The 15,757-nt window shown below is 54.6% G+C and overlaps 1 protein-coding gene and 1 non-coding gene across 2 annotated transcripts; one reads left to right on the top strand and one right to left on the bottom strand.

Moving 5' to 3' along the window:
• The first annotated feature begins 315 nt into the window (after positions 1-315).
• Skor1 (SKI family transcriptional corepressor 1) lies at positions 316-8,550 on the top strand. The gene is made up of 8 exons (XM_050151912.1): positions 316-2,508; positions 3,495-3,591; positions 4,550-4,660; positions 5,055-5,126; positions 6,375-6,449; positions 6,679-6,753; positions 7,253-7,318; positions 7,877-8,550. Exons 1-8 carry the CDS (start codon positions 316-318, stop codon positions 7,969-7,971), a joined length of 2,784 nt encoding a protein of 927 aa, XP_050007869.1. The 3' UTR covers positions 7,972-8,550.
• Positions 8,551-13,154: 4,604 nt separating this feature from the next.
• Positions 13,155-13,261, bottom strand: LOC126507558 (U6 spliceosomal RNA). The gene has a single exon (XR_007593578.1). It is a non-coding gene; the product is annotated as a U6 spliceosomal RNA (small nuclear RNA).
• Between the last annotated feature and the right edge of the window lie 2,496 nt (positions 13,262-15,757).

Here is a 15,757-nt window from a genome sequence, read left to right as displayed (position 1 = left end):
GTCTCTGGGTCTCAATTCCTTCCCAATCTGAAAACAACAGGATTAGGTTCCTGGCAGTCGGGGCTTTCCTGAGGTTTCAATTTTCCCTTTTTTTTTTCCCCTTAGCCCCCCCCCCCGTGCTTTGTTTCAGCGCAGACACGGGTCTGAATAACAAAAGAGGCCAGTCCAAGGGACGAATGAGCTTGGACTCCCCACTGCCAAGTAACCCCCTTGCACCCCACACGTTGCGCCCCGCTGGGCGGGCCTGAACCGAGGTAGAGGCGCTAAAAATGGCTCATCTGCTCTCTGCTCTCTCTATTTCGCAGGAGCGGCGGCATGGAGACTCTCACCACTCAGCTGGGGCCGGGGCGCGAGGGCAGCTCTTCTCCCAACTCCAAGCAAGAGTTGCAGCCCTATTCAGGATCCAGCGCTCTGAAACCCAACCAGGTGGGCGAGACGTCGCTGTATGGAGTGCCTATCGTGTCGCTGGTCATTGACGGGCAGGAGCGCCTGTGCCTAGCCCAGATCTCCAACACCCTGCTCAAAAACTACAGCTACAATGAGATCCACAACCGCCGCGTGGCCCTGGGCATCACGTGCGTGCAGTGCACGCCGGTGCAGCTGGAGATCCTGCGTCGGGCCGGGGCCATGCCCATCTCCTCTCGCCGCTGTGGTATGATCACGAAACGAGAGGCCGAACGCTTGTGCAAATCATTTCTGGGTGAACACAAGCCACCCAAACTGCCCGAGAACTTCGCCTTCGACGTGGTACACGAGTGCGCGTGGGGTTCTCGGGGCAGCTTCATTCCTGCTCGTTACAACAGCTCTCGCGCCAAGTGCATCAAGTGCGGTTACTGCAGCATGTATTTCTCACCCAACAAGTTCATCTTCCATTCGCACCGCACACCCGACGCCAAGTACACTCAGCCCGACGCCGCCAACTTCAACTCGTGGCGTCGGCACCTCAAACTCAGTGACAAGTCGGCCACCGACGAACTGAGCCACGCTTGGGAGGACGTCAAGGCTATGTTTAATGGCGGAACGCGCAAGAGGACCTTCTCGCTGCAAGGAGGCGGCGGAGGTGGCGCTAATAGCGGGTCCGGTGGTACAGGGAAGGGCGGCGCTGGTGGCGGTGGCGGTGGCGGTCCAGGGTGCGGCGCGGAGATGGCCCCAGGCCCACCGCCTCACAAAAGTCTCCGCTGCGGTGAGGATGAGGTGACTGGGCCTCCGGGACCACCTCCACCGCATCCGCAGCGTGCACTAGGCCTGGCGGCGGCAGCTAGTGGCCCTACAGGACCTGGAGGGCCTGGAGGCAGCGCGGGAGTTCGCAGCTACCCGGTGATTCCAGTGCCCAGCAAAGGCTTTGGCCTCTTGCAGAAACTGCCCCCGCCTCTTTTCCCACATCCTTACGGTTTTCCCACAGCCTTCGGCCTATGTCCCAAAAAGGACGACCCAGTGTTGGTCACCGGAGAACCCAAAGGCGGCCCTGGCACCGGGAGCGGTGGGGGCGCCGGCTCTGCCGGGGGTGCCGGTGGTCCGGGGGCTGGCCACTTGCCCCCGGGAGCAGGGCCCGGCCCTGGCGGCGGCACTATGTTCTGGGGACATCAATCTTCCGGCGCAGCCAAGGACGCAGCGGCGGTAGCTGCAGCAGCGGCCGCCGCCACTGTGTACCCGACGTTTCCCATGTTCTGGCCAGCTGCCGGGAGCCTTCCGGTGCCGCCTTACCCGGCCGCACAGAGCCAAGCCAAGGCCGTAGCGGCCGCGGTGGCTGCTGCTGCTGCGGCGGCAGCGGCAGCGGCTGGCGGTGGCGGCCCGGAGTCTTTGGACGGTGCCGAGCCAGCCAAGGAGGGCAGCCTCGGTACGGAGGAGCGTTGCCCGAGCGCTCTATCCCGCGGGCCCCTGGATGAGGATGGCGCCGACGAGGCGCTGCCTCCGACCTTGGCTCCCTTGCCCCCTCCGCCACCACCACCCGCCCGCAAAAGCTCCTACGTGTCGGCCTTCCGACCAGTGGTCAAGGACACGGAGAGCATCGCTAAACTCTACGGCAGCGCTCGCGAGGCATATGGCTCGGGGCCTGCTCGTGGGCCAGTGCCGGGCACAGGGACGGGAGGAGGTTACGTGAGCCCAGACTTTCTGAGCGAGGGCAGCTCCAGCTACCATTCCGCCTCTCCCGACGTGGACACCGCGGACGAACCTGAGGTGGACGTAGAGTCCAACCGCTTCCCCGACGAGGAGGGCGCTCAGGACGACACCGAGCCCAGCGCACCAAGCACGGGAGGTGGCCCAGACGGCGACCAGTCTGCTGGGCCCCCATCTGTCACATCCTCAGGCGCAGACGGTCCCACAGACTCTCCTGACGGCGATAGCCCTCGTCCTCGCCGCCGCCTTGGGCCACCGCCCCCTGGCAGAACCGCATTCGGGGACCTGGTGGCCGATGACGTGGTGCGGAGAACTGAGAGGAGTCCACCAAGCGGTGGCTATGAGCTACGAGAGCCTTGCGGGCCCCTGGCAGGCCCCGCGGTGGCCAAGGTGAGCCAGGCTTCCCACGGGTGGCGCCTCCTCCCTTACTCCGTTCTGTCTGTGCACAGAAGCCAGGGCCGGATGTGGGAACTGGGATTTTGTTCTGCTCAGGCGTTGGAGCAGCAGGTCCCAACTGCTCTTCTCAGCCCCATCTTAGGGCTGTGGAAGTAGGCACTCTGGGACCCCCGGGTTGCGGGATTCGGAGAATCGGGGGAGGGAGCAGGCCTGAGAAACAGCGAGGGCATTTTGTTTTCGTTGGTGGAGTGGGGAGGAGATTTGCAGAGGCTGCTAGGCACCCAGAATGACAAACAAAAGAGGTCTGAAGGAAGAATAGAAGAGAAAGGGACCCCAAACTAGAAAAAGGCTCCCTGGAGGCCAGGCCCAAAGTGTGCCTGCATGCATGAGGATGACACCCAAGGAACACCAGAAAATAGGGAGAAAAGAGAGCAGTCTCACGACAAGAAGTCTCTAGAATCCTCCATCCTCCTAACTAGCAGTTTTCAGAGTCTTTTCCAACTTGGGCCTAAGGAACTCCACAGCTCTTGGCTGGAAAGCCTAGGCTCGCGGGCTCTCTGATTGGCAGGGAAGTGACCGGAGATTGAACTGTGACTAGGCCGGAAGGGTTGGCTGTTTTGAAAGTAGATGCGCACACCTGTACATTGACATTGAGTTTATTAAAACAGGAATTGTTGACTGTGTGCGAAAGGCGTCGTTTATGCAGGGAACGACCTAGGGAGGGAAAGTGGCTTAAAAAAAAAAAAAGCGAGAACTGAACGTGGGTGGAATTGAACATCCGGAAGCTTGAGAGCCGCTTTGTGTTTCAAGCCATTTGCTGGCGCGTACCAAAGATTATCCCAAATCAACTACGATGTGTCACCGCTGCCTTGGGCGCCCAGGTCTACAGAACCCACCAACCTCTGCCACCCCCTCGGCCTTCCATTTGGCCCTTGGGCACAGTTGTCCCCCTAATCGCCTGTCATTTTCGGCCGCCGCAGGTCTATGCGCCTGAGAGGGACGAACACGTGAAGAGTGCAGCTGCTGCGGCGGCGCTGGGTCCCACGGCCTCGTACCTTTGCACCCCGGAGGCCCACGGTAATGCCTCCCGAGGCCTCTGGCCCTTGTGATCTAGGGAGCACAGCCAGAACCCAGGGCCAAGTCGGGCCTTTCAAGGAAGGGAGGGAATGAGAGGAAGGGGCCCGGCGGGTTTGGGGACGTAAAGAGAGAAAGAGGGGGAAAAGAAGAACAATAGAAGAAAAAGGAAACTGTGAACTCCCAATGCTCTGGGTTTGGTTAGTTAACAACAATCACGACCCATCCTCCTCACTTCTACCTGCGCACACACTCCAGCATATCTCCTCCGAGATTTAAACCTTTCAAAAAACTACGCCTGGAAGGCATCTCCTTCAGGTCCTTCATTTATCCGGAAACGCGCTCAGCCTTAGACTACGTGGTGGAGAGGCCTGATCTGGGCGCAGGGTGAGGGCTAGTGGCTGCGTGCTTGTGTACCCCAGAAGCTCAGGCTTAGCTGCGGCCCCCCCTTCAAGGAGCAACCCTGCATTTGCATTTGGGACTCGGTTGTTAGCGGAAGGAGAGCAGGTGTGGGAGGAGGGGACAACAGAAATCCAAGGCCTCTGCAGCCGGGTGCGGGACAATGTCCCCCTAAACCACCAGCACCCGAAAGGTCGCCCTTGGAATGCGCTCTCCTCTGGAGTCGCGCGGACAAACCCGGCAGCTACGCGCTCTCCCGGTGCCCCAGTATCTGCGTGCGCAATGTAGGTCGCTCGTCCCTGGTGGGCTCAGCTGCTCGTCTTGATCTTTTCCTGGGGGCCAGGGGCTAGGGCGGGGGCGTGAAGCTGGGATGGAGCAGACCTTCTGCGGGGGGAGGGGGTGCAGAGCACAAAGCCTCAGGGCGCGCGCCTGGGCGCACAGCCGGGAACCAGAGGCGGCCACGACGTTTTTAATTAGGGCTTGGGCGCCCCAACCGAGGCCGTTCTGTAGTATCCGGGTCACAGTTTCTTTGCCTCTCCTTGAGACTCAGTCTGCCTTTTAGAGCAAGACAAGGAAGACAATCACTCGACGACAGCCGAAGACTTGGAAACTAGGAAATCCTTTTCAGACCAAAGGAGTGTCTCCCAGCCAAGCCCTGCAAACACAGATCGAGGTGAGCCCCAACAGACCTCGCCTGCACCCGTGGCCTCGAGCTGAGATCCAACTCATCCGGGTCACCACAGGCTTGGAGGAAGGTTTTCATTGTAAGCAAATGATGCTATTAGAGAGATAGTTAATGTCGTGGGGGAGATGCAGACCGGCTTTCGGGACCTGTTTCTCTCTAGTGGGCTTTCTGAGAAAGGGGAGAGGGCCCTACCGAAAGGAAAGGGAAGAAGGACCACCTCAGTTACCTAGAATAGATCAAAGGGCTCTTCCTGCCGGGACTCATCTTCCTGAATCCACTTTCCTTCTCCCCAGGTTAGTGTCTTAGAAGGTGTTCAGGTCTGGCAGAGGTCCCTAACTTGACAGAATTCCCAGAATCCCTCTTACTTGCCCTTGTATCCTAGGTGACGATGGGCTCGCTTTGGATGTCACAGGAACTCAGCTGGTGGAGAAAGATATTGAAAACCTGGCCAGAGGTGAGGTTCAGTCCGGGAAATGGAACTATGAGGTGCTTGAGGTGGATGGGTCCTTAGAGGAGAGGGCCTGTACTCTTGTAGTGGGTGTGTGCCCAAGGTTCCACTGGGGGAGAGGGCATCCATCCATCTCACCCAGCAGAAAGGATAACCCTCTGGGTACACGGCACAGAGGTACACTTGAGAGTAGAGAGAGTTTATTGGAAGTTTGGGTTCTTACAGGCCAGTCTTGAAGGGCCCAGTGAAAAAGAAGAATGGGCCTTGATTCTCAGAACTGGTGACAATTTGTTTCTCTCTCTAACCCCATGAAAACCCAGAACTTTTTCTGAAGAACAAGACGGTGGGCGGGTATTTATTTCAGGAATGTGTCAAAGGCTACTTCTCCCTCTGGGATCAATGCATAACCCTTCACAACAAAATGTAGCTGGAGCTCATCTGCAGAGCAGGACACCCCTCCTCCTGCCGCGTTAGTCTCACAGAAGAAGATGGCATAGGCCACAGAGGACAGTGGCTCTGAATCCCACTCAGGACCTTCACTTACATGGCTGTGTTGCAAAGGAGCCTTCCCATGGGAGTATCTAGATACTTGTGGCCTCCTGTTGGGGGCAGCTTGTCCTCCCACTTCGCAGAACAGGCTTCTGGAGATATTGAACTGAGCCTTCCCCACACGGGCCAATGGAAGGTCTTAGAAATTGCGCATGGGGTTGGGGGGGCAGTCTTCCTCCCCTCTTAGTTGCAGATTTTACAGGATATGCCCCAACTTGAAAGCCCTGGTCTTTTATCTGGTTGTTCAGCACATGGATTTGGGGGGTCTAAGTACCCCCTTGAAATTGTAAAACAAACTTTCTGTGTACCTCTTTTTCTCTAGGAAGGCTGTCCTTGGATCTGATCAGATTCTCCCTGATATGTCTTTAAAGGGGAGAGTAGAAGTCTCATTTGAAATGGGGAATCATGTTTTGTGGGTCGTCTTCTGAGGTTGGAGAGTTAGGAGCAACTTAAAGCAGATGTCAGGCTCCAGTTGTTTCTTGGAACCATGGTCCAGAAATGCAAAATAGTTTCTACCTTCTTGTATTTGAATATCCTGAGACTATTCCCTAGGCCCCCAGCTTCCATCAAAGTCTTGGAGTTCAAGTGAAAAGTAAAAGACAAAGTGCTCAGGGGTCAGGACCTTTGGCCAGGGCAGAACCTTGGGCCCGTGGGTCCCCTGGATTTCCTCAGTTTCCCCTCTACCTCTCTCCCAACCCTTCACAGAAGAATTGCAGAAATTGCTTCTGGAGCAAATGGAGCTTCGAAAGAAGCTGGAGCGGGAATTCCAGAGTCTCAAAGGTACTTCTTTCCTTTCCCGCCCCACAACACCACTTCCCGAACCTTCGGGAACTGGGTGCAGACAGCGGAGGCCACTGGCCCCAGGGGAGAAAAGAACTCCAGTCTCCAGTGTTTCCAGCGAAGGGAAGGACTGGGGGGGGGGGGATAGGGGTAAGGACGGGAGGGAGCGGGAAGTGGAGCTGGGAGAGGAGGCTGTGCTTAACAGCTCTCACTTAATCAATTTGCACAGATAATTTTCAGGATCAAATGAAGAGGGAATTGGCTTATCGGGAAGAAATGGTGCAACAGCTGCAGATTGTCAGAGGTAAGACGGGAGTCAGGTGAGCGAGCGCGCGCAGTAACCGCCTCTCGTCTGGCAGGAGCCGCAATGTTGGCTCAGTCATTTGGATTTAAATTGAAGGTAATTTAACAATTATTTTTTTTATTTAATATCCTTTGTATAGTCTGATTAGCCTCAGAATGGCAAGCGAGCCCAGCGAACGGCTTGCAGGCATCATTACGTGGAGTGATTGAACTTCTTAGCGCGGCAATTTCCATGGTTTCTAAATTAAAAATCGAGGCGTAAAATTACCTGGGAAGTAATGCCTAAGTTTGCTTTAATTTTGGTTAGATCCGTCTGCCTTTAAGCGCCATCCCAGGCCATTTCCTCCCCCACTCCCAGCCTGCAGTTTGAAGTGTTAGTGTCCCCCTCCCCAGTTTCCGGAGTTAGTTCTGCCGGGGAGAGGCTGTGACCCTGGCCACGACCTCAGCCAACTGGCTGGAGGACCGCCTGTGTTTCCTCAAAGTACTTCTGTGTCTTCCAGATACCTTGTGTAACGAACTGGACCAGGAGAGGAAGGCACGCTATGCCATCCAGCAGAAATTAAAAGGTGTGAACCCAGAAACAAAGATGAATGAGTGTGTGTGTGTATGGGGGGGTTGATTGGATGGGTGGGTGGATGGATGGATGGATGGATGGATGGATGGGTGGGTGGATGGATGGGTGGGTGGATGGGTAGATGGGTGGGTGGATGGATGGATGGGTGGGTGGGTGGGCTTGTAAGAAAGGAGGCCAGGGCCCCCATGGATCAGAAGGGAACTGGGAACTGAAAGAAATGAGGGGAAACTTCCGTACTGTGAGGTAAGAAGAAAGGGTCCCTTGAGCTCTGGGCATCTGAAAATTTGCTTTCTGGTCCAACCCTGGCCTTAGACAATTAGATCTGTTTGTGCCTCCGTTTCCCCTTCTGTAAAATGGGACTAATGGACCTTAGAAATGGTTCTGATTGGCCCAGGTCTCACTCTTGCCTCCCTGCCTCCCTTCTGCTCCACTGGGAATTTCTGTGCCCAAAAGGCTGAATAGGGCCTGCGCGGGGGGGGGGGGGGGGGTAACTGGTGCACCTCGAAGCCCAGTTAGGCAGCCAACGTGGTTGGTGCAACTCTCTCTCCAGAAGCTCACGACGCCCTCCACCACTTCTCCTGCAAGATGCTGACACCCCGGCACTGCACTGGCAACTGCTCCTTCAAGCCCCCGCTGTTGCCCTAGCGCAGGCCTGGCCGCGCCCACGCGCCCTCAAGCCATGCTGCTCCCTTCTGTAAATACCCGCTACCGTGGCGGCCCAGAGCGAGGAACAAGCCATTAGGACCTGACCGTTGTAAATACAGCCGCCGCCCGCCGGTCCCCACTCTGGCCCGGCTCGGTTTCCCACTGTAAATACTGCCTCGCCCCTCCTTTAAACTCCAGGGCATCAGACCTCAAGTGGTAAACTGGAACTACCGGGGGAAAGAAACGGGAGAGGGGAGAACTCTTCCACACACACCCCACTCCGGCCTGAGTAGGTCCTGGGACCCGGATTGTGAATATAATGTAGTATCTTCGCTGGCTGCAGCCGCGCGCTCCCCGTCCCGTCCACTTCTGAAACTCTTGTTCCTAACGACAACGTGGCTATGTGCAATGGATATAAACGGACTGTGAGTCTCTTGGTTCAGTATTAGGTTCACTTTATTTATGCTGTGAGCTATTTTACTTCCCCCGGACCCCTTTCCAGTCCTCATTTTGCATTCATTCCTCTTTGGATTTTGCTTTGTGTTTTTTTGTTGTTGTGTAACGTAACAGCACTTTAAAAGGGCGACAACTGACTCACGAGATGGCGACCATCTTGAGCCTATTTGGGGGAGACCTGTATCCGTGACTTTTGTTTTTAATAAAAAGAAAAAAAATTGTCACTCTTCGGGGCTGCGGAGTTGGGAGTGTGTTCAGGTGGTGGGGGAGGAGGGGCGGGGCCAGTGAAAGACACTGCCTCCCAAAGATGGGGCTTGAGGACTCAAGAGCGAGGCGTGCTCAAGGTTACAGTGGTGGTGCTCTCTCCGGGCTCCTGACTTCTCTGCAAACCCACCTAGACACACCCAGTTTCCCCCCACAGGCCTCGGGAGTAGGACCCTGGGCCTCTGGGCTTTAGTTGCGGAAGAAAACTGCTTCCAGTGGTCCCTTCTTTCCCAAGCTTTGCTAGTACAGCCGGAAAGTTTTTTTTTCTTCTTCTCCTTTAGATTCCTGTATATGAAGTCACCTGCAGGGGTTGGGGTATACTCATCAAGGGAGTCTTCTAGGTTCCCAGGCTGCTAGGAATCTCGGGTTCAGTCGCAATATCCCTGCTTGCTGGTGCGGACCCCACAGACCTGAACCGGGCCGGGAGCGCTGGCAGGGTAGGGGTGAGGAGTGAAGGCCGTAGATTAGATCTTGGCGGGACAGATATGAAAAAGACAGAGTTTTTGAGGTCGCTGCCACAGACAGATGCCCTGCCACTGGCCTGTCGCTATCTGGTAGGAGGGAGCTCTGTGCTACTGGATTTGTGCAGCTGGAGGACCCCAATGAAAAAAGGAGAGGACTGCTGACCACAGGTGCAAAGGCCTGGACACGCCCCCCCCCCCCAACACTGTGGCCCAGGAGTGTGAAGTCTCACCTGCAGGAAACATACCCCTCCCCCAAGCAGTATGGAGGATAAAATAGAGAAAGCGGGTTCTCTTACGAATTTTTTTTAGCCCAGACTGGATTTCATGCCCTCCTCTGGCTTGAAAAGACCCTGCGTTGTGCCCTTTATTTTTTTTTCCAGGGCCTCGTTTTCCAATCTCCATTAAATGATATTCGTTTGTGCCCTGAGGCTCAAGGAAGCGCTCCAAGAAGGAAGTCCATCTGCAGGCCGCTGCCAGGATCGTCTCCTCCAAGACCCGGCTCTCATTCTAGCACCCCAGGCTAGCTACAAGCACTGTCTGGGGGGGGGGGGGGGATCTTGGAGGTGAAGTCGGATCCCGAAGTTCCAGGGATTGTTTTGGGCTCTGAGCCCTAGCTGCTCACACCAGGAAGCTTCACTCTTGAGATGCAGGCTGGCTAGGACAGTCTGGGCGGTGGGGAAAAGAAGCAGCTGCTGAGCCCCAAGCTCAGAAGAGCCAGGCTAGTCCCTGTGTTGGGGCTGCAAACCTTCAAGCCTGGGATACTGTCAGGGCCGGATCAACTGAGAATGAGGTGAAAGTGAGGGCGGCGAGGGCTCCAGGCAAACTGTGAGGCTCCACCTTGCTACTCCCTCTCTGGGACGCTCCAGGGGCCTGGAATAGTTCACCTTAGGGTGGTGAAGAGGGCTTGCTTACCAGCCCTTTCAGGTCTGGGGCTGCACCCATCTTGAAAGTGAGATCTACAGAGAAAGCGATTTGCATTCCCACCGTGCGCCAAGGACAGGACCCTACAGCTCCCGCGCAGGCTTGCAGGTTGCTTGTGCGCGTTTCCCCGGCCCAAACGCACAGTTGGAAACCGCGCTATCCTTTTCGATAAAATGGGCAGGGCAGTTACCACCTAAGCAGGAAGGTCCTTGGTTACACACCAACACAGAAGACTGGCGAACATGCTTTTCTCGCCTTTCCCTCCAAACTTTCTCAAAGCGGAGAAAAGTATACAGGGACCTGGGGTTGGCCAAAAGGGGAGCCTCGGGTGGTATGGAGACTCTGAGGATTGCACGTGTAGGTGGATCCGACCTAGAAAGTTTTATCGCACAAAAAATAAAAATAAAAACACACACACACACAAACGGAAACCCTCCTGGGCTCCACATCACTCGAAATGGCTTGTTCCCCCTCAAAATGTTAATAACCAAACGATTGGTATGGATGTAATTATCAATAATTATACGAATTATTGCTGATTGCGGGGCTCGTAGCTACTTTAATTAGCTTACCAGATTCTAATTAAGTTAAATGAAACATTAATAGAGAAAATATGCTTTAAAAAAACACCCAGGATTTTTAATGTCTATTTCTCGCCACAATGTTGCCACCTTGCGACGAAATATAGGCATTACAGCCAGTGCACAGGGCCCAGACTCGGACTCCTTCGTTTTGCAGAGAAAGTGTGGGCTTGCAAATTAAGGGAGACTGGGCACAGAATATCTCACAGGAGATTTCCTCCGGGTGTTTGGCATGGTGCCTGTGTTTCTCCGAGTTATCTACAAGACTCTGGCGCTGGAATACAGGTCTGGAGATAAGGAGCCAAGTAAACATGCCCCACCTCCCCACAGCTTCCGCCAAAGGAATTCCATCCCTTCTGAGAGCAGTGTGGGACAGACTGCCCTTCTCCACCAGTGCGGCAAACCCTGCAGGAGAGGCTGAGTAGATAGTTTATCTTCTGCTCTTGAGACACCAGTACATTGTATCCCACCTCTGCTGCCTCTGCCAATGGGTTCCTCACCTCCTTGGTCACAGGGAACTTCTGTCTCCTCCACTGGCCTGCACAACTGAGGTCACACCTTGTCCTTCCTTGCCACCTCCAAGGGTACACCACAGACACAGAAGTGCCCACGTGGAATAACCACGTGAAAGGGTAGTGTATCTAGGTGCTGAAACCGGCAGAGGGAAGGAGTCCCCAGGTGCTTCTGGACAACAGGCACTGAGAAGCAATTATGCTCATTTGCATAAGGTTAATTAAACCCAAGCTTGCTGCTCACAGAGAAGATCCTTTACCAATAGGATTAGTGTTGGGGTAGGGTATCCCATTTATTGTCAACCCAGGAAAGGAAGACCTCCCTCCTGTCCCAACTGTGTCTCGAAGACACTACCTCATCCATGCATTCCCAGCTACCCTGCCCTACGGTGGAACCTTGATCCTTTGCCGATGTGTAACTGCTCCCCTGGAATCCAGATCACCAGTAGAAGCAACACTGCATTGCACGCCCTCCCTATGCTTCCGTCCTTCTAAACGGCCTCCTCGGCCCCTCCCCAGCCAGAGGAGCCGCAGAGTGTCCTGAGAGCACAGGTTCTGTAACCGTGTTCACTTTCCACGGCTTCTCTTTGTTCGCTGTGGGATCTGTTGTTGGAACGCTGTGGGTTTCTGCTTCATCCAGAACATGACTTCATACAACTGCTTTGTGCATGTAGTAAGCTAACGCGTGTAAAGCCTGGAGAACCGTCCTGGAAAATGAAAGCCTGTGGCTTTCCACACTGCCAGGGTCCAGGAAAAGAGACAAACCGGTGCTCCTTCCAGCCCGACCTTCTGGACTTTCTGGAGACACCCGAAAGCAGCCACCAAGGCCCGGTTTGACAGATATCCTAAGTTATCAACATTGGTTGGCTACAGGTGGCCAACGGGGCAATGGACTGGCCCGAGTTTTTTGAGCGAGTTAGAGCAAAGCCAGAAAAGACAGCCAGGACTTTAGATTTTTTTTTTTTTCTAGCCCTAAGGAGTGCATGCCCCAACAGAACGACGGGTCCTGTCATGAAGAATGAGGGATTGCCTCGGAGCAGTTGGGTTCCTATACCATTTCCAGTCCAACATAAACATCCTGCCAGTCTTTACGATAGGAGAAAGAATCGTCCTCCGTCCTCAGTCGGTTCGTAGAGGAAGGCCAGGAGCCGAGGTGTAAGGAGTCCCCACAGATTCGCCGCTGTGATCAGGAAAGGGTCATGTCACCTGCAGAGAGGAAAACAGCTCCGTGGCCTGTGGCGGCCTGAGGAGTCCACCCAGTTCGCCCGGTCTTCCGAGGCCAGGAGCCACTGGCGTCCCAGGGACTGCAGAGCCCACCCGCGGGCTCGGGAACCAGCAAAGCACAGACACCATTTTCCTTTGTGGGGAAGAATTGGACATTTTAGAAAGCATTGAGTAAGTCAGCCCAGAAAACTTGAACGTGGGGAGGGCGGTCCCTCCTCCTTGCCCTTGCTCATTAGGGTTTCTGTCTTATGTTATTTAGCAGGTGAATAATGCGAGGACCAGGAAATTCTACTTTCGCAGTCAGTGTATCTTCAAAGGTATCGGGCCTAGTTTTCAAACCCTTGCTAGTCTTGCCCAGGGAACTCCACGTCATTGCAGTTTGTCACCCCAAGAGAACTGTTTTGGCGAACCATTCCTTAAGGGGTTAGTGAGGAGGGACGCAGAGGCCAGCTGGAGCCAGGTGTGGAAGTGCACATCTGTAATCCCAGCAGCGGGGAGGCGGAGGCAGGAAGATCCAGTTTGAGGTCATCTTTGACCGCATAGCAAATTCGAGGCCAGGACGGGATGTGGGAGACCTATCTCAAAGATAAAATAAATCACAAACTGCAGCCGAAGCCCATGGATAAGGCACACTGCAGAGATGGGTCTGTCTAGGCCCTTCTTATTTCTCCCTTAAGGACTATCGCTCCATTGAACCAAGCAAAAGGTAAAACATGGGAGGAACGTGTTGGGGATGTTGTGGACATGAAATTTTTAAACAAGAAAATATGGAACGCTTCACGAATTTGCGTGTCATCCTTGCGCAGGGGCCATGCTAATCTTCTCTGTATCGTTCCAATTTTAGTATATGTGCTGCCGAAGCGAGCACAAACACAGCTACTTCTCGGGAAGTATATAAGGGCAAAGTTATCATTACTTTTTCACTTATGGTGAAAACTCTGTATCATGTTTGAGAATCCAATATCGCTACAAATTAATACCGTCTTAATTCTATATTTTATGTTTGTAATTTTTAGTTCAGATTTAGAGTAAATTCAATTATGCTCTCAGCTTCTTTTGTACATTGTGTATGCAAATGAGGGGACGATGGGAAACAGACCCGTTCCGACCCGACCTGTGCGCGGCCCCGCAGTCACAGTCCGCCACGTGACTCTCGCTGTGCACGCGCCTGGCCGCGCGGGGCTGGCGCCGGGGTCTCTCAGCTGCGACGCGGGACACCGGGGTAACCTGGGGACAAGACGCCGAGGCGTCCACCAAGGTCCCGCTTGGAAGGACGGGGCAGAGGTTGGGAGTGGCTCATCAAGCCGGCCTCGCCTCTGAGACGGCGGCCCACGGTGGCCTGCTCCGGGTGTATAGGGCCTTGAGCCGCCTTTGCCTCGGTTTCCCCCGGGCTTGTCGAAAACAGCGCCCTACCATTGGAGTCGAGGGAAAGAGAGGCGTCCACCACGGAGCCCCGACTTTTCGGAGTGTGGCCCGCGGCTGGCGCTGGTGGGGGAGGCGCACGCTCTGACTCCTGTTTACTAAGGGCCTGGCACTCTAATGAGTATGGTTCCCCCCACTTTGCAAGATAGGAAATCGAGGCTCTGGCGGGTTAAACCAAGTGAAAGCAGTGGATATTTGGACGCCGGCCCAGTTCGGAGGACGGTCTTGTGTCGTGCACAGTAGGACGCTGAAGGAAGAGCCCACCCCTCCGCTCCCGGTTAGACTTTACCCCCAAACTTAGCCTACTCTTCCTCCTTCTTCGCTCAGACAAACCCGGAGCGGGAATGTGTAAGCACCCGGTCTTTAAGGGGAGAGAGTGAGCCGGAGCTCGGGTGCCAGCAAGGACAATCCGGAGACGGAGTTAAGAGACTGTCGGGGTGTGTACGTCGCTGAGTGACGGCCCCTGGGGTGGGTGGCCACAGAGGGAGGCGACCTTTGAACAATGACTTGATATACAGGCAGCCCCGAGAGGACAGGGACTCCCAGGCAAAAGTCACCGGAGTCACTTCCACTCACCAGAGCCAGTACCACAAGGGAGCCACCGGCGAGGCTTTAGAGAGTGCTCCGCCTGCGTGCGGTCAGACAGAAGGACCCTTCTGTCCGTCCGCGGTGGCAGAGCAGCGCCAGGCCTGGCTTTTGGAGCTGAGTCCTTCCCCTCCCTACCTGTTTTCAAGGAGATGGAAATCAGGTGCTTGCTGCCCAGCTTCTCACGTGACCTCTCTCTAAATAAGCAGTAAGCAACTGCAAAACTCGGAATGCTAATAATGGCCTTTATTGAGTGAAAAGAGCTAATTTGGGCAATAATGTTTCCCTCCGATTTGCAAAAGGGAATTGCAAATAACCACCAGTAATAGCATTGATGGGAGATGATGCTAAACTTCAATCAGCATCCGCGTTTGTTATTCACGTATTTAGAAGAGGCCTTTCCGACACAGTGACTGCGCACACGTGTCACGGTGACAGGTACAGCCGGTGGGTTCATAACTGCCTTATTGTGCAAGCCAGCAGGAGACAGACCCGGTTCTTGCTCACCATTCCTGACTATTTTAAGCCGGAGCGGTCTGTTTGGTTTGCTGTGTGTTGGCTTTTTCTGGTTCTGAAGCAGAGGAATCTTTCCGGGTTCTAGTTCCACCCTTTCTGGCTCTAGTCCTGTTTTAGCTTCTGTTGACTGCTAATGTCTTGTTCTGCCCTGACGTGCTGCGCTTGTATAACTGAAGGGCTTTCTCGAGAGAATACAATTAGCAAGATCCAAAAACGCCAAGATGGCTCAGGGGGTAATCAGGCTGACGACCTGAGTTTGATCCCTAGGACCCACATGATGGACCGAGAGAACTGACTCGCTCTGACAAGTTGGTCTCTGACCTCAAGTTGGCCTCTGACCTCCACGGCACTCACCCAAACGCACACATACACAAAATAAGAGGGGATAAAAATTTTAAATTCCAACATTATTTCTGTGTCCTGCCTTACAAGGGGTACAAACATCCTGGTCATCCCGGAAGTGTGACAGCCTCAGAAGGTTCTACAGTGATAACGGCAGACCCAGCTCTCAGGCCTGCTGAGAACAGTGCTCTCCTCAGCCCGAAGGGCCCACCATGGAAGAAGGTGGAGGATACCACTGTGATTTCCGACTAAAGCTTCATTTAGAGGCGGGGAGGTAGAAGGTAATTCAGCCACAGAGCACCACCATGCCTGAGGCGATGAATGTTTGCCTCCTGGAACTGAAGAAAGCTGTGCTGGGACTGGTGAAGGGCTGGATCATTTACCAGGAGAGAAGGTTGTTCTACCAGTTTGGCGTCCTTGGCTTCCTGGCACCACATAACTTTTATTGCAGATCATGGAAGCCTGCAATCAAAGATGCAATAAAGGATGCTGCCCACTG

This window comes from Alexandromys fortis, unplaced genomic scaffold (genome assembly GCF_014885135.2).
Source record: "Alexandromys fortis isolate MF-2015 unplaced genomic scaffold, M_Fortis_MF-2015_v1.1 scaffold_70, whole genome shotgun sequence".
Lineage (NCBI taxonomy): Eukaryota > Metazoa > Chordata > Mammalia > Rodentia > Cricetidae > Alexandromys > Alexandromys fortis.
The sequence above is the reverse complement of the archived record's forward strand: the minus strand, read 5'-3'. Positions and strand labels throughout refer to the sequence as shown.

Excerpts from the sequence above, each read along its gene's own strand:
- Skor1 (XM_050151912.1), top strand. The coding sequence starts at position 316 with ATGGAGACTCTCACCACTCAGCTGGGGCCGGGGCGCGAGGGCAGCTCT. Across the intron at positions 5,127-6,374 it reads TATTGAAAACCTGGCCAGAG|AAGAATTGCAGAAATTGCTT; the intron begins GTGAGGTTCAGT and ends AACCCTTCACAG. Across the intron at positions 7,319-7,876 it reads CATCCAGCAGAAATTAAAAG|AAGCTCACGACGCCCTCCAC; the intron begins GTGTGAACCCAG and ends CTCTCTCTCCAG.